This window comes from Camelina sativa, chromosome 17 (assembly GCF_000633955.1).
Source record: "Camelina sativa cultivar DH55 chromosome 17, Cs, whole genome shotgun sequence".
In the NCBI taxonomy this organism is placed as follows: Eukaryota; Viridiplantae; Streptophyta; class Magnoliopsida; order Brassicales; family Brassicaceae; genus Camelina; species Camelina sativa.
The window spans coordinates 16882848-16905172 of NC_025701.1; the positions used below are offsets into that span (position 1 = coordinate 16882848).

General features: G+C 36.9%; 3 protein-coding genes and 1 long non-coding RNA gene across 8 annotated transcripts; 3 read left to right on the forward strand and 1 right to left on the reverse strand.

Moving 5' to 3' along the window:
* LOC104757446 (UDP-arabinose 4-epimerase 1) lies at window positions 8364-12162 on the forward strand. Of its 5 annotated transcripts, none has more exons than XM_010480186.2 (11): window positions 8565-8649; window positions 9176-9255; window positions 9338-9469; window positions 9701-9825; window positions 9930-10043; window positions 10148-10347; window positions 10428-10569; window positions 10656-10750; window positions 10852-10981; window positions 11391-11535; window positions 11645-12162. In XM_010480186.2, exons 3-11 carry the CDS (start codon window positions 9409-9411, stop codon window positions 11887-11889), a joined length of 1257 nt encoding a protein of 418 aa, XP_010478488.1. In that variant the 5' UTR covers window positions 8565-8649; window positions 9176-9255; window positions 9338-9408; the 3' UTR covers window positions 11890-12162. The 5 variants fall into 5 exon arrangements, with proteins under 5 accessions (XP_010478491.1, XP_010478486.1, XP_010478488.1 ...); XM_010480187.2 differs by lacking the exon at window positions 8565-8649 and adding an exon at window positions 8672-8912; XM_010480189.2 differs by lacking the exons at window positions 8565-8649; window positions 9176-9255 and adding an exon at window positions 8364-8464.
* Window positions 12256-14120, reverse strand: LOC104757448 (coatomer subunit epsilon-1). The gene is made up of 7 exons (XM_010480190.1): window positions 13849-14120; window positions 13656-13745; window positions 13383-13534; window positions 13142-13277; window positions 12890-13045; window positions 12640-12719; window positions 12256-12546 (listed from the first exon to the last, which is right to left on the reverse strand). The coding sequence occupies exons 1-7, from the start codon at window positions 14017-14019 to the stop codon at window positions 12453-12455; spliced, it is 879 nt and encodes a 292-aa protein (XP_010478492.1). The 5' UTR covers window positions 14020-14120; the 3' UTR covers window positions 12256-12452.
* On the forward strand, window positions 14485-19300 carry LOC104757449 (serine/threonine-protein kinase 38-like). The gene is made up of 14 exons (XM_010480191.2): window positions 14485-14788; window positions 15272-15558; window positions 16103-16277; window positions 16527-16610; window positions 16725-16966; window positions 17103-17334; window positions 17632-17711; window positions 17799-17883; window positions 18102-18233; window positions 18325-18438; window positions 18538-18585; window positions 18676-18760; window positions 18850-18906; window positions 18991-19300. Exons 2-14 carry the CDS (start codon window positions 15332-15334, stop codon window positions 19125-19127), a joined length of 1698 nt encoding a protein of 565 aa, XP_010478493.1. The 5' UTR covers window positions 14485-14788; window positions 15272-15331; the 3' UTR covers window positions 19128-19300.
* On the forward strand, window positions 21188-22298 carry LOC104757450. Its single transcript, XR_762430.2, has 3 exons — window positions 21188-21326; window positions 22039-22130; window positions 22213-22298. It is a non-coding gene; the product is annotated as an uncharacterized LOC104757450 (long non-coding RNA).

Sequence of the window (22325 nt, forward strand, 5' to 3'; positions counted from 1 at the left end):
TTTACAACTTGAGCTCCGACAGTGATATACTGTTGGAAAAAACTGGCAGACATCCCATCTGGACCAAGAGCACTACTCGCATCAATAGAGAAAACCGCTTTCCTTATTTCTTCGGGAGTAACTTTGAATGTTAGTTCCTCATTCATCCTCTGTGTTACTTTCGGCTGGAGGTCTGAGAACCATTCTTGGAAAGGCTCCGGATTGGCTAACTGGAAGAGATCAGTGAAATAATCTGCAGCGACCCCTCCTTTATCCGCTTCAGAGAATTGAGCTTTACCATTTCTGTCCATCAATTTTTCAATCCGGATCCTAGACCTATTCCCTTTGACTGAACCATGGAAAAACTTGGAGTTTCGATTCCCAGACCTTAGCCATTTTTGTCTGCTTCTTTGTCTCCAATAATACTCTTCAGCTCTGTAGGCTCTTGCTAATTCCCTCTTGAGAATATGCACTTGATGAAGATTCGGCCATCTTTCAGATTGAATTCTCTCTAAAACTTTTTCCAGATGATGAATTTTCTAAAGCGAGTTTACAGAGTTCTTTTTTTTCCAACCACTTAGAGCTTTTCTGCAGTCTCTTATCCTTTGAGATACCCGAAAGCCTGCACTTCTAAGGGAGGGTTTCCAGGTTTGAATAATCACTCTCTTAACCTCTGGATTGCGAAGATCCCTTCTGTCAAACCGGAATTGCCCCTTTACTGATGATTGAGCAGAAGATAGTCTTAACAGAACATGTCTAAGATCGGAACCCCTAAGATCCAGAAACTCTTGGAGGTTGGAAATACATCAAACCAGTTTTTATTCCCAAACGACCTATCAAGCTGGCATTGGATCCAGTAGATACCTCTTCTTCTCGCCCAAGAGAAACAATTCCCGGAACTGTCAAGTTCTACCATTTCACAGACTTCAAGCAACTTTGAGAAATTATCAGCTCTCCTAGGTCCCCCAATCTTCTCCCCATTATGGAGAATAGTGTTGAAATCTCCTATCATACACCAACACTCTTTCCTTCTCACACCAATGCGAGATAAGCGTTCCCAAACACTGCTTCTCTTACTAGCATCCGGATCCCCATAAACACACGATAAGAAAAAATATGTTGTTCTAAACTGTACATGAACATCAACCAGATTTTTATCCGAGAAGCTCACCTCCAACTTTACACTATTCTTCCAAAATATAGCTAAACCACCGCATTTACCAACCGGATCCACTCTATAGAGCTGATCGTACCCTAACAAACATTGTACATCCACCAGATTATCTTTACCTTGCATTATCTCCATCAAAAACAAAATCTCAGGGAAGTGTTTTTTACGCAATTCCTTGAGACGCTGAACTGTCAAGTCTTGAGACCGTCCCAAGCCTTGACAATTCCAACTGAGAATGTTCATTAAGCATTGGGCGGTACCTCCTTTGGGACCACCTCCATAGGGATATGCTTTAGAATCTTTGCAGCGCCATTTCCATGATAAGCTGCTTTTCGTTTCTCCTTGACCCCAGCCTGAAGACCAATTTGTAAGCTCGGATTAGGTCCAGATGGTTGAGACTCTTTGGGCTTCGGACTCCTGAACTTCTTAGGAGGTCTGTTTCGATTTTTGACCTTTTTAGGATTAGTGCCGGATGGTCCAGCTTCATAGAAACCAGGACTAAACCCCGTTGCACTATCCTGAAAGGGCTGAGAAAGTGCTAGGAAAGAACCCGTTCCAGCATTGATGCCATACTGATCTTCCTCCATTAACCACGTCTCTCTCTCATTAGCTTTTATAGCAGCCACCTTCAGCTTTGGGCTTTTGGGGGTACTTTCTAATGAACATTCTGCTCAGGGCATTTGGAGAAGTCAAAGACATGCCCCTTATCCTTGTTTAAATCATGATGCACAACCAGTGGTTGCTCCAGCCTCAAGACAGTTTTCCTTGCAATTGGATCTCTCTCCACATCACCAAAAGATTTTTTTACTCTTTCTGCTTTTAAAAGCCAATCTTCATTATTTTCAGCCAACAAGTACTGCCTCATCCCTTCCAGAACATCTTGAGCAATTCTCTGTCTTCCTGTTAGGGGATCAAGTCCAACTTGATCTTCCCGCATCACACCGAAGAGCAGATCCGACTTTTTCAGAAAAAGCGATTTTGTTGATTGCAGAGTGGAGACTTCTTTCCTTTTTGCTTCCACTGTCGCCTCCTCTTTTTTTGTAAGAAGAGGACACTATGTGTTCTTATGCGTAAGGCGCTGGCATTCATAACATCTCTTCTGAACTCTCTCGTACTAGAATCTCACAGTGGCTGATCCCCCTTTTGGCAAGGAGAGAACCTTTGATCTACGAAGAGGACGAGCCACATCAAATATAACCTGCACTCGGACAAACTGTTGAACTTGAGCTTTTGACGAATGAAAAGCCACTTCTTTTACTTCACCCAGAAGCTCTCCTATAGCAGTGATGGCTTTGGCAGTGTAATAATTAATTGGAAGGTTCCAGATTTGTACCCACACCAGAAAAACTTGAAGGTAGTTTGAAGGGGGGTTTTCATACCATCTATCGACCACAGTAGACCAGTCGTTGTATGTGTGTGTACCCTTAGCCAAAATCTCTTCTAGGTCGTGCTCCGAATTGAAAATGAATTGGAACCTTTCGGCAGCCACACCCCTCATTCTTCCTATTTTTTGCCACTTCCTAGGCATATCACGAATCAGATTCTTCATGGATTGCTTGGCTGGGTTTAGAGTGCGGCCAACCAAGCTAAGAGTGTTTCTCTCCATAGACATGTATTCTGGGAAATCCAGCATCACGAATGGAAGATCTTCTTCCTCCTCTTCTAAAGACATTGCCAGCATCGCTTTATCCATGGCAAACGACATGACAACTCCCAAGCTTTGATGGATTTTGACAAAAGGGATATCGAGAAACAAACACAGAGACTTCAATTAGTAGAAAAACATAGGCCCGACCAGAAGAGCTTACTGATGGAGACCAAGATGAACACTTAGGAGCCAAGAACAAACCCTAGAGAACTTGAAGATTAGATCTAGAAAGAGCACTTTTAATCACTAAACAGTTGAAAACGGTAAGGGGAAAGAGGTTTCCCAGACTAAAAGTTCTATTCTTAACCTAATGGAATACTCTGGTTAAGAAATAAAGTACTAAGCCCAAATAAGGGAAACTTGTTGTTCGTGTTTTTTTTGTTTTTTTTGGAAGATATTTGAGAGCTTTTGATCATTTTATAATTTGCTTTGTAATTAGTGGGCATACGATAATTACTGATTATTCTTCTATATATCCACAAAGTGATAACATGAATTTTCTGTTTTTATCGTTAAGTGAGTTTGCAAAAGAAGAAACTCTCACATAAATGTTCGTTTTTTCAATCTTTCTTTCCATGGTTTGGTTTGAATTATTAATATAGTCACTAAACTGCATAAAGAAAAACTAAAGATCACCAAAATGCGAAATACACCAATACGGTTTCACAAATGAAACTTCACAAATCAAAATCGTGAGATATTTTTGAGTTCAAATTGTAATGTAACCGACAAAAAGAAGAAGGGAGAAGAGGAGACAGCGCATTTACAATGGGGTTACGTTAGGGGAGAAGGCCGGTTCACATCGTACGCTGTCGTTTTGAGATATTTTAAAAAAGCCAACACCAAAACATGTACGTGGCGCTATAGCATGTAATCATGCCATGCTAGTATTGGACCCTCTATCCTGACATACATTTTTGTTGTTTCTATTGATTTTTTCCTGCCTTTTTAGTATTTCTTTAAAATCCTTTTTGTTTCGCAAACATTTATATTTAAAACACCCAAGGTATTTAAAAAAAAACACCCAAGGTATTATATTTCTATATATACAGATTCTTTTACATTTCTTAACAAATAAAAAAAATTAACACAGACTTTTTTTGTATAATTAGAAAAAAATTGCTAAAAATATCCACAATTTTTTTTTCCCCGTCATACTGTACCATTACTATTCTTAAACCCATCATGTATTCATAATTGCATTATTACATACGAAGATTGATTAAATCAAATGTTACAACAATTGCTTTGAAACATATACAATTATAAAGAGATATCATGATATCATAATAAGCTGATCAATTATCTTGAGGTTGCTTCTTGACGATAGTCACAGGACACTTGACTCGTTTCGCGCAATACTCGCTCATACCAGCAGCGGACCCAGGATAAAAATTGAGGGAGGTCAGTTATAGGGAAAAACTAAAATTTTGTCATATTGGAGGTTTGAACTCGGGTGTGGGAAGGTCAACAGTGCAGAATTTACCATCTGTGCTACTGAAATTTTATGTAATTATATGTAAAAACAAACTATTTATCTAGTTTACCCAGGTCAGGTGACCCATCTACTTCCTAAGTAGGTCCGCCCCTGGCTCATACTCCCTAGCAATGCCCTATCAAAATACACCAAAACCATATCAAATAACCCATTAAATCAAAATATTTGGTGTGTCTTATAAAAAGATTAGTGGCTTACGCCCTTGTACCTTTTGATGAAGCCGTAGTCATGTGTGCCAATTACTAACATATCAGCTCTAAGTTTCTGAACTGCGTTGCATATAACTTCCTTTGCATCTCCTCTTCCAACTCGTCTCTCTATTTTTATTTGCACATTAAATCTGTGTATAATAGTTGGTCTTTACAATTAACCAATTGCCCAACTAAAAACGAACGATTCTGTTTATATCGTTGTTATATCATAATCGGAGCAAAACACTGTATACTTTTTTTTTTCACTCATGCTAACTGTAAATGTGACATGAATTCTTACACATGCTTTGTTTGGCTATTATTGCCAAAAAGTTTACTATTATCATTCCCAAAATTTTCTAAGTTCATTTATGCTTCGCCAACGATCTGATGGTCTTTGTCCATGGAGATAAGACATCTATTCAAGGTGTACTGTGAGTGTCTTTGATGATTTTGCAGTTCATTCAGGACTGAATATTAGTTTGGAGAAATCAACTTTATTTATGGCTGGTGTCTCCACTGATCAGAAAAGCGAGATCCTTCAGTAATTCCCCTTTGCTTCTGGCTCTTTACCGATTCGGTATCTCGGCCTCCCACTCCTCCCAAAGCGCATGTCCTCTGCAGACTATCGCCCTCTGATTGAACAAATACGTTCGAAGATAAACTCTTGGACGGCTAGAACACTCTCGTTTGCTGGACGTCTACAGCTTCTCCGCTCTATCATTTTCAGCATTACAAACTTTTGGATTTCTGCATTTAGACTTCCACGAGCCTGCATTCGCGAAATTGATCAACTGTGTTCAGCGTTTCTGTGGTCTGGTCCTTCTCTGAATGCTAAGAAGACTAAGGTTGCATGGTCAGAGGTTTGTCTCCCTAAGTCTGAGGGTGGTTTGGGGCTTTGTTCATTACATGAGGCTAATAATGTGAGTGTCCTCAAGTTGATTTGGAGAATCCTCTCTGCCAAGAATTCACTATGGGTTAACTGGATCCACCGTTACCTCATTTGCAGTGGTTCTTTCTGGTCAGAAAAAGATAATACCGTTGCTGGATCCTGGATATGGAAGAAGCTTCTGAAGTACAGGGACCTAGCAAAACAGTTTCACCGCATAGAGGTTTACAATGGTGAGTCCACTTCATTCTGGTTTGATGACTGGAGTTCTCTGGGCCGTCTATATGAGAAAGCTGGGGATCGTGGTTGTTTAACTATGGGAATACCAATCTCAAGTACGGTAGCTGAAGCAATGGACCAGACTCGCCGTAGACGGTATTGGAATGAGCTCCTCAGCTTGGTTGAAGAAGAACTTCACCGGAAACGTCTTGAAACGTGTTCATAACAGACAAGATGTTTCTCTATAGAAGCGGAAAGGTAACACTTATCATAAGACCTTTCGAATGAAGGACACCTGGTTACACATCCATGGAACGCATCCATTAATGGAGGAGGCTCGAGTATTTGGTTCGCTCATGCAACCCCATGATTTGCTTTTCTCACTTGGCTGTTGGTGAAAAACAGACTCGCAACAGGGGAACGAATGGTAAACTGGAACACAACCGCAAACACAAGTTGTGTGTTCTGCAATCATCCGATGGAGACACGAGAGCATTTGTTCTTTCTATGTTCGTTCACGCAGCAGCTTTGGGAGTCGTTGGTGAAAAGACTAATCACGGACAAGTACACAACGAATTGGATGCAGGTGATACACATGCTTATGGGGACAGAGTTGGACAATACACAATGGTTCTTATTGAATTATGTTTTTCAGAATGTTATCCACTCAATTTGACGGGAGAGAACTGATAGGAGGCATGGAGAACCATCCTCATCGGTGGAGAAGCTAGTGAAGATCATAGACAAAAACATCCGTAACAGGATAAACACAATGCCAGACAAGGATGACACCCTCATTCTAGCTTGGCTGGCCTCAAGGTTCAACTGATACTATTGATTTTTTTCTTTTCTTTTTCAAAAAGTTTAAGTATGTAAACATCAGTTTATAAAAACTGCTGTAAAACGTTTATTTTTTCTTTGAATATAATTTAACATTAAAAAAAAGAACAATAAGAAAATTAACACTTAAAAGATGGTAAAAACTGTGATATTCTTTTTATTTATATTCTAATTTTAGAATAAAAAATAATTTACATGATTGTTTTAAAAGTTTTTTTTGATAAAACATTATGCAATAAAATTATATGCTAAACATTATGTTAAATCATATGCTTAATATGATCCGTGCTTATGTAAGATTTTATTTTTAACTACACAATAAGATCTTGGAAATTATGATTAAGTGTGATAAATTGCCAAGATTTTTTTTTTTTACGCCTAACAGTATATATTTTGTAACAATATATGGAATAGATTTTATTTTGAAAATTTTATAAATCATTGCAATATTCTCTTTAAGAGGATTCTTTGAAATATTAATAAGTGTATTTATATAGGCCACAAATTGACTAATTAATTTATAACATTTTAGGTAACCAACCTATATTTAATCTATAACCTATTTTGTAATCAATTTATAAAAATTATATAGTCTAAAAAAAGTTATGTACTTACATTTTGTTATATAGGGGATATATAGGAGATTTGTAAAGTGTGGTCACAAAACCATTTTAAACTGAGTTTCAGAAATAACAGTATGTAAACAGATTAAACGATACATAGATAATATATCAGAATTCAGAAATAACAATAGTAATATGTTTTCTATTCCATATTAATTAATGGGCTTGTAAAGTCACAAAAACCAGTTAAAAACAAAAAATCTGGCCGACATGTCAGCACGAAGGAGTTGGTCTCCACGCAGAGTTATCGTAGCCGCAACAAGTGCGACAATCCTATTGGCTGATCGTGCTTTTCCCCTCTCCCCTACAAAAGCTAGCAGCTAGCTCTTCCCCAGACAATAACCCTTTCAATTATTTCTATTCTAATGTATTGTTATTTTCAATAGTTACAAATCTTGCAACCAATAATAAATTTCCATACTATAATACAAATAGTATTTGTTCACATATTTTGAAAGATCTTTTTTTTTTTTTACTTCGTTTCATATGTTAACACACATTTTGTTTCAACTACAAAATTTAGATCACATTCTGTTGTAGTACATAAATATTTTATTAAAATTCTTTTTTTTTGTCTAATAATAAAATTACAATATTTGTTAAAGTCTTGAAAAGTAAGTAAAGCTAGAAAATGTAAATGAATGGGGAGCAAGAAGTCTCGTGATTTCTCTCTGGTCACAGTTTTTTCAACTTTTTTTGGTACATTTCGATAACGAAATTTGTTTTTGAATGTTATGATTTGACAAAGTTGGGTTTTTATCATAACTTACAATCGAACTCGTATAGTTTGGTACATCTCAGTCATGCCACATTTTGACCCATGATAAAACCATTTATACTATAAAAAATGTGTAATGAAAATTCAACCAAAAGAATACGAGGAACCGTCAACATATATATAATACTTAAGAAACCTTCCACCATAAACACACATCTGACCATCACAATCAAGTTCAAATGAGAAGTATCGTAACATCGTGAATATATATGACCACTTGAATTTGGTCCAAAAAAACTCATACCAAGCAAGTGATAGAAAAAATGCGATAGAACTAACCACTTATGCACAATATTTATTTCAATAAAATATGCCATAAACAAAATTTAACCGGTGGAATTAAAGTTTTAATAAAAAAAATACAAAAAAGTAATAACTGGTCCGAGCCATCATTCTTGCTACATGTCATGTTGATATCAAAAGAATCTAAAGAGAAAGAAAAATAAAAAGCTGACAGAAAAGTCAAATATATACATTTTTAATATCTTCCTAATTCCTCTCGTTACTTTATTTTTCTTATTAACCGAGAAATTTCCGCCATCTCTCTCTCTCTCTCTCTTCGTAGCCCCTCACCGGAACGCGCCTTCGATCGAGGTCGCACGCACCACTACTACCCTCTTTCTTCATCGTACGTTTCCCCTCTCTCTCTGATAAAAATTGAATCTTTCACAGAACCCACAAAGAAAAGTCGAATCCTCTCTCTCTCTCTCTCTCTCTCTCTCTTTTCGCTTATCATCTTCCTCGAATTGTGGTTGGTTAGTCTCTGTTCTCTCTGCTCTCTGCACACACAAAGCCCTGCTGCTGTTGATACACGTGAGCCGCCATTAATGCTCCCCCTCTCTTTTGTTTTCTTCTTCCATGTCCGTTTCTTTATAGGTCCCTCCTTATTCGTTTTTTTTTTCTTCATAAAAAGTCTTAGATTTATGCATAATTTAGCCACACTACGTTTTATTTCATTCTTCTTCTTCCGTTTCTGCTTCTTCTTATGAGTTACTATCTCGCATACAGTTTTCTATTTCACTCTCTTTGAGTTTTGATGAAATCAGGATCTTTTCGTTGGTGAATTTTCACTTTGGGTTAGTCTTTATTAAATAAATTATGTTTTTTTTTTTTTTGCTCTGCATTTGTCATTTGTCATGGGACCGACATTGCTCCGGCAAGAGTTTCCCAATCTAGGGTTTTTTTTTTTTTTTTTAATACTAATTCCCAAGTGTTTTAATTCAAATAAGGTTTCCGGCAAAAAGATTTGAGGCTTCTCTCATCTTTAAATTGCGTTGTAGCTTCTCATCAGTTAATTTCTAAGGTTTTTTCCTCATCGTTTGGTTCTTGTTTTCCCCAGGGTGAATCATTCTCTCATCTATGTTATCTGAACTACTCATTTCCTCCTTTGCATTTTTATGTTTGAGTTCTCTGGCTAAGGTTGTTTTTTTTTTTTACAGATAGTTCTCAGTTTTTTTGGGGGTTTTTTGTGGAAAAGAATTTAAGGTTTGGTCTTTTTCAGGTGATTTAGGGCGTTGCTGAATCAACTTTACATCTAGTGTTTGTTTCCGGCGAGCTTTTAAGTGAATCAATATGTTTAATTTTGGTCGAGCAAGAAGCCAAGGGAGGCAGAACAGATCTATGTCTCTTGGAGGTGTGATTTTACTCTTGATCCTTGCTATTGATTTCACTTGGGGAAGGATCAATGTGTTGTCATTTTCAGTTAGCTCTGAAATTTTTGAGAATTTAGTTTGAAAATTTAGGTTGGTGGATGACATAATTTTTTGTGGGGTTTAGAGCTTCAAAGTGTGAGTCTTTTGTGGTTTTTTTTAATAATTATAATGTATATATTAACAGACAGATCTTGCTGATGTTGGGAATGCAGGGCTGGATTATGCAGACCCCAAGAAGAAAAACAATTACTTGGGAAAGATTCTTTTGACAGCTTCTCTTACAGCTTTGTGCATTTTCATGCTCAAGCAATCTCCTACGTTCAATACTCCGAGCGTGGTATAACTCCTTACTGTCCTTTGCTTGAGTTGTTAGAGAAAGAAGGATGTTACTGGTGAAACATTGCTCAAGTTTCTTTCATTTTTGTTGTTCTGTGTTTGCAGTTTTCTCTACATGAGCCAGGGGTTACACATGTTTTAGTCACTGGTGGTGCTGGGTATATCGGTTCACATGCAGCTCTAAGGCTTCTAAAGGAATCATACCGAGTGACCATTGTGGTATCTTTCTTTGGCTTACATAGATTCAGGTTTCTTTGTTCAGCTTTATTGTAAATGTCGATATCACAATTAATTAAATCTCTCTCTCTCTCTCTGTTTAACAGGACAATCTATCACGTGGGAATCTTGGCGCAGTCAAGATTTTGCAAGAACTGTTTCCTGAACCTGGAAGGCTTCAATTTATTTATGCTGATCTTGGAGATGCAAAGGCTGTCAATAAGATATTCACAGAAAACGCCTTTGACGCTGTGATGCATTTTGCCGCTGTTGCATATGTTGGGGAAAGCACACAATTCCCTCTTAAGTGAGTACATTGAGCAACTTTTCCCTGTGTAAATATATGATGAATCTGAAACAAGTAATTTTTTGTTCTGCCAATTACAGGTATTATCACAATATTACATCAAATACTTTGGTTGTATTAGAGACAATGGCTGCTCATGGAGTAAAGACTTTGATATATTCAAGTACTTGTGCAACGTATGGGGAGCCTGATGTTATGCCAATTACAGAGGAAACTCCACAGGTGAAATTTTTTTTGTCAACTGATTTATAGTTATAGCCACAGTAATTCTTCTATGCACTCTAACCCCATAAACATTGTCAATTCAGGTGCCAATCAATCCATACGGTAAGGCCAAAAAGATGGCAGAAGATATCATTTTGGATTTCTCGAAGAACTCAGATATGGCAGTTATGATCTTAAGGTTGGTTTTATTGATACTCTTCTAAGTTTATCTAGTGGTATTGTGCATTTTCTCTTAACTTTCCCTGAGATTGACAAAGTTCTATTTCTACTAATATCCAGATATTTCAATGTGATTGGATCCGATCCAGAGGGTAGATTGGGTGAAGCCCCAAGGCCTGAGCTCCGAGAGCATGGACGCATCTCCGGTGCTTGCTTTGATGCAGCACGTGGTATCATGCCTGGCCTACAGGTAATCACTTTCTTCAGTTGAGGAACTTTTTCTGAAGTTAATCATGTTTTCTCGGAGCTTTTCACTTTCAGTTTTGGACAGGGTCTTGACTCTTTTATTCTTTGGACAGTCATCACAGATTGGCACTATTAGATTCTTTGAAAAGTTCTGTCTTTTTTGTTTTTGGTATATTTAGGGGATGGCACATGCTGTAGAACATGTTAAAAAATGTTTGCCAAAAAGCTGATAAGTAGTTTACCAGCTGAGCAAAAATACATAATTGAGACAACTTATTCCTTGAGTTTTCTTTATTAAAGCAAAGATTTAAATTAGTCTACTTGTTACATTCACGTGGGTATAAGCTAAGCTTTCAGTCTTCTCTAATCATAGACCTTCATTGAACTTTTCTTTTTCTTTGATTTATCCCCAGATCAAAGGAACAGACTACAAAACAGGTGATGGAACTTGCGTACGGGATTACATTGATGTCACTGACTTGGTTGATGCTCATGTTAAAGCTCTTCAAAAGGCAAAACCCCGCAAAGTCGGAATCTACAATGTTGGTACCGGGAAAGGTATGAGTATTGACTTTTGGCGTACATCAGTACTGTACTGAAGAAAAACTCCTACTGTTTAGCAAATGGATTTAAAGACTGTTTCTTTTTGCTGTGTGTGTTTGAGTAGGTAGCTCGGTGAAAGAGTTTGTTGAAGCGTGCAAGAAAGCAACTGGTGTTGAGATCAAGATCGAGTACTTGCCTAGACGTGCAGGTGATTACGCCGAGGTTTACAGTGACCCAAGCAAGATCAGGAAGGAACTTAATTGGACAGCTAAGCACACTAATCTCAAACAGAGTCTTGAGACGGCGTGGAGATGGCAGAAGCTCCACCGTAATGGCTACGGGTTAACCTCATCGGTCTCGGCTTACTGACTTTGTTCATTCCTATAGTTGATGCATGGAGATTTTGATTCCAGATGCGGTATCTGAGCAGAAGCGTAGGAGGAGATGATGTTTCATATATAAATATAACATAAGATATATTATCCATACTATTAAAAAATGAGATCACATGATGAGATTTAATTTTGATTGATATTCATTTTGTAATGGCTTTAGGTTCTTTTAGGAAGCAGCCGTTCATTGTTACATGTACCTCTCTCAATATTTTTATTTATTAGTCTTAATAAAGCTTCCCTGGCTCTTTTATATGTTCACAAAAATTGGATCTAGCTGTGTTTGTGTAATTTTGATTCTCACAAGTATGACTTTTGTCTCATAAGTTAAGGAGGTCCTGGATTTGAAGGAACAAGATCCCTACTCTTGTTGGATTAAAAACTCAAATGACAACAAAAGATTCAGTGAGAAATCAAAGTTAAATGCAACACATCCGGAAAACTGTTCATATATGATAATTTCAAGACAGAGTTTGTAAGATAATGATGTTCTTCTGGTAGATTATAAAGCTTATCGATTCCATGGGATTTGAGGTACTTTCAGGCGAAAGATTGAAGTGCTCTCTCGAAGTTATCTTCAGCTGATGCTGTTCGCTTCACAAGGACATGTTCAGGGTGTGAAAGTTTCAGTTGGCTGCAAAAAAAGATTGGAAATGGAGGAATAAGTCAGCTTACTGATGTGATTCATAGTTACGCAAATATTGCATAAGGTCATGAATATTTTTACTTTAGGTAGCGCGAAGACGATTTCCCGACATGAAGACTGCATACAACTAGGTTTGCAAGAGTTTCTGGGTCTTTAGCATCCTGCAATGAGCATAAACATCTTTGTTTTCAAACATATCCATTTTCCAATAAACGAATAATTAAGAAGTTATAGACTTCTTGTAAGGAGTTTTATAGTATAAACATAGTTGATAAAGCAAGTGCAGCATATCCGGTGACATGAGAGAAATGGATTGAGGCTCATCACTCACCTTGTTGAGTGCTTCAAGTAGTAGAGTCTCAGCCTCTTCAAAATTACCCATATGCATGCAGCAAACTGCTTTGCCGTTCAAGATCAAGCTTGTCATTGGGTACTTCTCAGTGAAATCCTGGAAGATTAGATACGCTTCCTGTATCTTGGAACCCCCCTAAGATGATACAACAGTTTAACATTATTAGCAAACACATTAACAATCTTCTCTACACTATATGGAAAAAAGAAGAAGTAGATATTCATATCATACAACTGCCAGGTTCAACCATGCACTCGCGAGTTGAGTGAGTGTGTGGTCTTCATCAATCTGTTGCATCACTCTCAGCTGTTTCTCAGCATAATCTGACCTATGCATCTTAATGAAAATCTGAACATTCAAAGCATGCCTACAAATATGCAGAAACAACAATCAATTACCGAGTAATGGTAAGACCTTAACAATCACTAAGACAAGATCCAACAACAACAAAAAAAAAAATCAAAAAGCTTACAGATCCATGGTTCCTCCAGAATGAGTATGCTTGAGAGCGTCGTTATAGTCTTCCTCATGCATGAATATAGTACCAGCAACCAACCTAATAGTAGCATTGTTTCCTACAGTTGGATCAGCCAACCATTCCCTCAAGCTTAAAATGGTTGATTCCTAAACCAAAATCACAGATTCAAACAATGCATATCACAAACATTAGCAATCAAAATCCTAGAGTAATCTTAAATTCAGCTACAGAACATGAATCGGAACATCTCAAAATCTCCAGAATTACCTTATTTTCAGGACTCGATAGATACATAGCAAGGAGCTTCACTGCCTGCAGAGGAGTAGCAGCCGCTTCGTCGATCTCACTGATGACAAGCTACGAAGACGAAATTTGAAAAGAAATAAAAAACGTAAATCACTAATTGATCAAAACAAATTGAAATCCAAATCAAAAAGTTCGAGAGCAGAGAGGCCAAAACCTGATAGCTACCGAGAGCAATGTAAGCGCGATGAACGAGACAGTCTCGCTCGACGATATCTTCCTGGGAGAGATTAGGGATCTCGCTGTTGTTGATCGCAGCTTGATAAGCACCCAAGTAGAAATGGTTTCTCAGATTGAAGAGATGATCTGGTCCTGCCATGGATGCCATTGTCTTCCTTCCTTCTTCTTTTCTTCTTCCTCCTCTAGATCTCACAGATCCGCAAAATAGAGAAAACTGAAGTGTGTGAAATAATCAAAACCAAAAATTAAACAAGTTTATGTATAAAAGACCCCATACATTTCGATTTGTGCAAATAACACCAACTGTGATCTTTTTCCGGCCCAGTGGACTCCGTGCTATTAGTAAATGGGCTTTTGAGTTACCCAATAGTTCTGAACTGTGATACCTTTACACGTGTCTTACGTACGAACGGTTACGATCTTGTCTTTACCAAGAAAACGCGTTATTTATTGTCCGATCAGCGCGGGATGACGTCAGCAAACCCCGTTGAAAGCCACTCCGTACGATCGTGCTGTCACGTTTCGTGTCGACATACAATCCAACAGTTTATAAACACGTTTCATTCGTTTCCCCATTTAAATGAGCCGGTTACTACCCCGGAAATAGTTAAAAACCAGTTTACCGGTGTCGGTTTTTACATTTTATCAGCTAATACAGTCATCGTGACTGTAATTAACGGCGATTACTGCTTTCAGATTTAAATAACTGTTGACCAAAATACCCTTTACTCAAAAAAACGTTATTAGTTTGTAATCCGTTTTGCTCTCCTTATTTTTTGTGAGAGATCTTTTATAATTAAATTTTTTTTTTTCCGTTTCGAAGTGAATGCGTGTAAGCAAGAGAGTTCGATTGTTCGAATTAGAGCCAAAAGAGCTAAAACATCAAAAAAAAACCTCTGATTTGTTGTTTTGTTAATGTAAGTTTCTTTGATCCTTCTCGAAATATTTGTGATCTTCTCCGATCGAGTTTTTTTGTCTTTCTAAAAAACATTTTCTTTACGAATAGTTTGACTTTTCGTGTTCTTCTTGGTCAATACCGCCTGGTTCGTTCGTAAGTCGTAACCTGTTTCCGATTTGAGTCTGTAACTATCCTTTTATCTTAGTTTGATTTCTGATGTTTTTTCATTTTTTATTATAAGCATGTTTTGATTCGAATGCATGCGCGTATACACTAATCCACAATCCAGAACTAGATGTATGTGTATCTATGTAGAGTGATGATTGATTAGACTCGATTTATGTGATGTTGAAGTGAAAAGTTATAATCTTTTTTGGAACTTGACCTGCGTTGTAAGATAAAAATTTGAACTTTTGCTATCGGATGCAATCTATTTGTGTAGCAGAACTTTGATGAATTTGATTTTAGTTTGAGCATTTTGGGATTTGTGGATTTCCTGCAGGTTTTATGAAGTTGTATAGTGTTGTGATCTACATCTGAGTTTTATATATTGGCTTTTGAAATGGCGACGGAGTCTACAAGGAGTTGGTTTCAGATACGGCAGCAGAAACCTGATAAATCTAGTCCTACTAAAAAAGGACAAGAGGGTAATAATAATGTGAGGAATCTTGGCAGACCTCCTATGAATGATGCACCATCCAATGCTACTAAACAGAGAGTTGCTGCAGCAAAACAGTATATCGAGAATCNGCTGATGCGAAAAGATACCTTACGGGAAGATGAGACTCGGTTCTATGTTGCACAGACAATCCTGGCTATTGAGTCTATCCATAAGCATAATTACGTCCACAGGTTCTAACCACTGGCCTTTGAAGCTTTTCACATTGTTTTGTTGTCCATTTTATCGTTTTCTACAGTGCTTGTCAATTAGCTTTCAGTTGATATGTGGTGATAATTTTAACTCTCGTTTCTTCCTTTGATTTTTCAGAGATATAAAGCCTGATAATTTATTGATCACTCGTAACGGCCATATCAAGCTTTCGGATTTTGGATTGAGCAAGTCTTTGGAAAGCAAAAATTTTCCAGATTTCAAGGCGGAGCTTGTTGACAGGAATACAAAGCCTGCAGCAGAACATGACAGACACTCCAAGCCTCCTTNTGATTCTTCCTGTGACCTGTGACGCCAATGTTTTACTTCTTAGTAGTTATGTCATCTAGTACTGAGGCTTGAGATTACTTTTTTTGCTGTGAGTTCTGACTTTGTTTCCTAGACGAGGCATTGGTTTACTGGTTTAGATTGAACCTTCTGATATCAGCTTGCTCTTGATTACAGTCGGAGCATCTTGGAACAAAACCTAGCTGATGCTGATGTTCCTGTTGAAGACAAAATGAATATACTAAAGAATTTTGAGAAAAAAGAAATGGAGTATATGCGTCTACAAAGACAGAAAATGGGAGTTGATGACTTTGAACTGCTGAGCATCATTGGCCGGGGTGCTTTCGGGGAGGTTTCTATCTTCACGCCCTTTTGTGATTGCCTCTCTTCTTTTGTTGCTTCCTTTTTCTAAGCTTAGCTAATATATTGTCTCATCTTTACATTGATCTTTCGATTAAGTCATGCATTTTCAATTGCGATTTTTGTTGCTGTTTCATTTTTTGGTTTCTCTTACTGCCTATTATTTTCTGTCTATATAAACCAAAGCTTCCGTTAGTGATCTTAGTTTTGTATTGATTTTATATATTTTATTTCTGTTCAGGTGAGAATTTGTAAAGAAAAAACTACTGGCAGCGTGTATGCAATGAAAAAGCTAAAGAAATCCGAGATGCTTCGAAGAGGGCAGGTAAAGCACTGTTTTATTGTATTTCTACAAAATCCAAGAGTTCCCTTGTGATTAAATTAGTCATTCATTAACATCTGTGAAAATACACTTATCCCTTTATGCGGTAAATATCAGGTGGAACATGTTAAAGCTGAAAGAAATGTGCTTGCAGAAGTCGATAGTCCATTCATCGTCAAGCTTTGCTATTCCTTCCAAGATGATGAGCATTTGTATCTTATTATGGAATACCTCCCTGGAGGTGATATGATGACACTGCTGATGCGAAAAGATACCTTACGGGAAGATGAGACTCGGTTCTATGTTGCACAGACAATCCTGGCTATTGAGTCTATCCATAAGCATAATTACGTCCACAGGTTCTAACCACTGGCCTTTGAAGCTTTTCACATTGTTTTGTTGTCCATTTTATCGTTTTCTACAGTGCTTGTCAATTAGCTTTCAGTTGATATGTGGTGATAATTTTAACTCTCGTTTCTTCCTTTGATTTTTCAGAGATATAAAGCCTGATAATTTATTGATCACTCGTAACGGCCATATCAAGCTTTCGGATTTTGGATTGAGCAAGTCTTTGGAAAGCAAAAATTTTCCAGATTTCAAGGCGGAGCTTGTTGACAGGAATACAAAGCCTGCAGCAGAACATGACAGACACTCCAAGCCTCCTTCTGCACCTAGGCGAACTCAGCAGGAACAGGTCTTACATTGGCAACAAAACAGAAGGACCCTGGTATGGATGGACTAGATTTACTTATCTCTATCTTTCCGTGGTTGCTGTTCTGTTACACCTGAATATCTTCTGAAATATTCCGTAAATAACGATTCTTTTTTGACTGAGAATGAAGTGAAAGGGATATTTTTCTGTTACTTAGAAAAGGAAGTTATATAAACCTTTTATTTGTCTATGGAAAATTGTCTAATCTGCCTTAAAGCTCCTTTGTCTTGTCCTATTTTAGTTATTTAAATGACGTTTCCATATAGTCCTAAGTCCTAACGTAATAAGATGGCTCTTTCGTGTACCGTTCAGGCTTTTTCTACAGTAGGAACTCCCGATTACATTGCTCCTGAGGTGCTTCTGAAGAAAGGGTATGGAATGGAGTGTGACTGGTTAGTTATCTTAACCCTTGTGTTGTGTGTTTTACACTGTACGTTATAATTTATTCAGCTAACATTGTAAAAACTGTTTTTAAATAGGTGGTCCCTTGGAGCAATCATGTTCGAGATGCTCGTGGGGTTTCCGCCATTCTACTCTGAAGAGCCTTTGGCAACATGTAGAAAGGTATGCATATATAGGCTTAAATAACCTTCTACTATATTATTTCCCAGTTAAATATAAGAATTTTAGATTAACCTCAAAATTAGCCTATCGATTAATCGGACTAGCTAGTGTATATGTTTTGAACCACATCTTTTGGTAACGTGTTGTATGGGTATGGCAGACCTATCCCTACTACGCTTGACTAGTATATCAAACAATTGCTCAGTTTATCTCTGCAGATTGTAAACTGGAAAACCTGCTTAAAATTTCCTGATGAAGCTAAACTCTCAATCGAAGTAAAAGATCTCATCCGAAGACTGCTCTGCAATGTCGAACAGAGGCTTGGAACCAAAGGAGTTCATGAAATTAAAGTACTTAAACACCATTCTCTTTGTATCAAGACAAAAGCTGAATTCTAGAATGAAATGTGCGTTAGATGTCTGATCTGCTTTCCCATTACAGGGACACCCTTGGTTTAGAGGAATAGAATGGGAACGACTATATGAGTCAAATGCTCCATATATACCACAAGTGAAGCATGAACTTGATACCCAAAACTTTGAAAAGTTTGACGAGGTTTGTTCATTACCATCTATTTCTTTCTTCTAATAATTCTCAACCTTTGTTTTTGCTTCCCTATCAGTGCTAAATATCGATTAATATTTTAATATTCAGGTGCCATCTACTTGTCAAACTTCTTCCAAGTCTGGCCCTTGGCGAAAGGTAGGTAGATCTCCTTTTTTTTTTTTTTTTTGCATGTATGTGCAATCGAGTTCCATCATTTTTACTAGTTATTTACAAACTTATTTGCAGATGATCTCATCCAAAGATGTAAATTTTCTTGGTTATACATTCAAGAATCTTGAGATCGTTGATGAACACCATATCCCTGGCATGGGTTAGTAACAGATCTTTTCTCATATGCACAGGGAGTGTTAGTTATTTGCTTTTATAACAATGGTTCATTTTTGAACTCTATCTACGCAGCGGAATTGAAGCGGAAGAGTAAGACACCAAAGAAACCATCCCTCAAGACACTGTTCGGTAAACTAATACTATGACTTTGCTAAGCTTTAATATGGTCTCAAGAATTGGGTTTGAGCTCTTTTTTTTTTTTTTTCCTCGCAGAAACACCGTATCCTGCACCTGAGAATCAAGCCTTACAGGATTTGCTTGATTCACCTATATCCTCTGAAGGATCCAGAGGCTCTTCCGGATCACCATTTTCACATCCGAATCAATCCCACAATAGTCCCCGGAGATGATCAAAAGGGAGGATCTAAAATGATTAAAGAACAAATCAAGCAAAAGTAAATTCAAGTGCAAAAATTTCATCTTTTCGTACTATGTAATGTAAAAACAATGAACCCCCAAAAGAGAATTAAAACTAAAATGCATATAGGAAACGTTATAGGTATACAAAACATATTACAATGTTTCTGTGATCCCCAATTATCTAACCTTGTAAGCTTTTCTTCTTTGTTTTTTTTATAAAGAGAGATAAAAAAAAAAAAAAAGACATTTTGTACATAAGAGTGGCTTTTGGACTTACCTTGATTGGCAACAACATGTTAGTTGTTTTCTAATATTTTCTGCTGAGATTCAAACGTGATTGTATGAACACTTTTTTCCCGAGTTTTTAGAAAACAACCAAAACTAGTCAAATCGTTTCTTTTCCATTGAACTGTTGCCTCACCTTTTCTCGAATTGTCAATCTGAATAAAACACTTTATTCATGATTTTAATAAACAAAGAAAAGAAAAATCAAAAAAGAGAGAGTGAAAGTAATAGTTATGTAATGGAACGTACTGAGACAATTGAAGGAAGAACCAAGCTATCTGACAAACCCGAAAAGGCATATCAGGATGAACTCATGTTCTTAATTTCCACACTGTAATGACTTTGTTTTTCCCACTTCACCTAGTCTTTTTTTTATTTATTTTATTTTGACAATCCCATAGACCTGTTTTTTTTCTTTTAAAATTTTACCAATGATTATGGATCCGAAAAATACTCTTTGCCTTTTTGTTTTGTTCTATATCTATTTTTTCGTTCCTCGACTTTTATATTTTCTACTAGACGAGGGAGACACAAAACTACGACATCTAAGCTATTTAGATTACTTCAGCTGCAAAGTCATATATGGCTTTTACATTGGATGCAATTTTACATGTGATGTATAGATTAGTGTTTATTGCACATTAGAAATCGATTTTTGTGTGCCTTTTTTGTCTGTCGGATGTACCTGAAGGGGCCGGTTATGTATTTTATATACATACATTTGCTAAATTAAGAATTGATCTCTACTATGCTATATTAACTTTGTTGTATACTTATATGGTTATGTTGTTTCGATTGTGTCTTACACTTTCTAAAATATATGTCTTATGGCCTCGTGAAGTGACGTTATTTTAATACTGTCGTATCTAAGAAATCATTTTTCTCTAGATGATTCATAGGTTTATGGTAGGTAAACCGACAGAACTGAAATAAGATTACATTTAGTAAGAGTGTGACTAGGGTTTTTTTAGTAATGAACTTGGGGAGTACTTAAAGGGCATGGACAGATGATCGCACGTAAAGTCAATATTTATGCACACGTGTATAAAGAAGCTTTAAAGCTCAATAACTCTTTTACGTAAAGCCTCAATCAGTTTACAAAGATAACGATTAGCGCGTCTACAATATTCTAAAGGTAAGTGATTATAACCAAAACTAATAATTATAGAAAGTTTGTGTATAGACATCACATCTTGTGTACCCCTTTTCGAATGTATATCTTCTTGGGAACGAGTTCCACTGGTTTTTACTTCATGCATAATTATTTGATTATACAGTATAATGTTAAATTTTCAGTTAATTATTTCTTTAATGTGTTATTTATGATGATTTTGCATGATATTACTTTTGATTGGTGTAAAACTATTACCAGGTTTGACTAATCACTTTATGTCAAATCTAATTTAGTTTATACGAATTATATAAGACCATATGTAAATTGACTAATCGTTTAATGTCAAATCCATGTTTATCGATCGGAGGTATTTGGATTCAACTCTACGAAAATTCACCCTTGTACTTGAATGTACAGTGAACGTTAGGTAGTGTAGCTATACTAGCCTAGATCCATACTCTATACGCTTCTTAGACCATGGGCAAGGCCGTCGATTCGGGCCGTCCCTGGTTTTTTTATGGAATTAATTTAATTCTAAAAGGCCCATTATTGAAAAAATGGTTCTTATTATAGGACGTTTTTCGTCCGTTTTCTTCGCCACGTGGTCTATTATGATTGGCTGTTGAATTCTCTAGGGTTAAACCAAAAAAATTTGTCGAGACAAATTTTGTTCGAATTCTTTCTTCTCTCGACGGCGACAACGGCCACCCCAGTTGAGCCGATTCCAAATCCATGGCCACACCAGTTCCACGCGCTAATGTTTATGAATTACTCCGGCGATCAGCTTGAGGTCAGTATATTTTTTTGTTTACGACTCGGTCGCAGATCTCAGAATACCTTTTGGCTGTAGAATAGGAACAAATTCGAATTTGGATGGTGGATTTGGTCAGTTTTGTTCTTGATTTGTGTGATTTTACTGGGAAAATGTGAGTTAGAAAACCAGAAATTGCTCTAATTTTAAGCAACAATGGAGGTTTGAGTTTTTTTTTTTCGTTTAAAGTAGGAAATTGAAATACCTTAGGAGAGAATTCTAGGTTTTGGCTAAAGCCAGTTGATCAATTGTGGAGCTCTCTGCATATTCGAAGTTCTGTCTTGTTTCTTACTACTTCACTCTAACTTCGTCATTCTTTTTACAAAATATCCGTATTTGTGGCATTTCCTTGTTAATTGTGTAGCAGGCAGTGTGTAATTATGATTGTTAACAATACTCTTTGTGCTTTGTATCTATAACTCTTATCTCAACTGAAGTTAGCATATCACTCTGGTGATTGTAATAATACTCTGCAAAATCTTTAAACAGGATATAGAGATTACGCGTCGGGTAGTAGTAGTGTGCAGGACCGAGTCTCTTGATTGGCAAGTGGACTTTGGTAGTGTAGAAACCTGTACGAGTAGGAGATGAGGGTGTGCTGCAGGACTTTACATCTTTGCTAAGACTTGATTGTTTGGTTTTGATAATAGTCATTGACACTTCTTCTTTATTTGGTTTTTAAAATCAATAGCAAATCAACTCTATGGCTCCCATCAAAAACACCAAATTCGGAGATGTTGATATGGATTTTGTCTTAGGGATTGGAGGTTATGATCTTGAGAGGTAACTTCTGCTATGTATTTTGTCCAAGTTTAAGTATCTTTCTTTCTCTCTGTTGGTGTCCTGAAATAGCATACCTTTTCAGAATTGATTCAGAAGTCAATGTAGATGGCTTGAGTTGTGCAGAGGATCATCATCATCATCACCATCAATGCAGTCATGGTATATAGATCAGTCTTCAAATAGAAACTGGTTTGT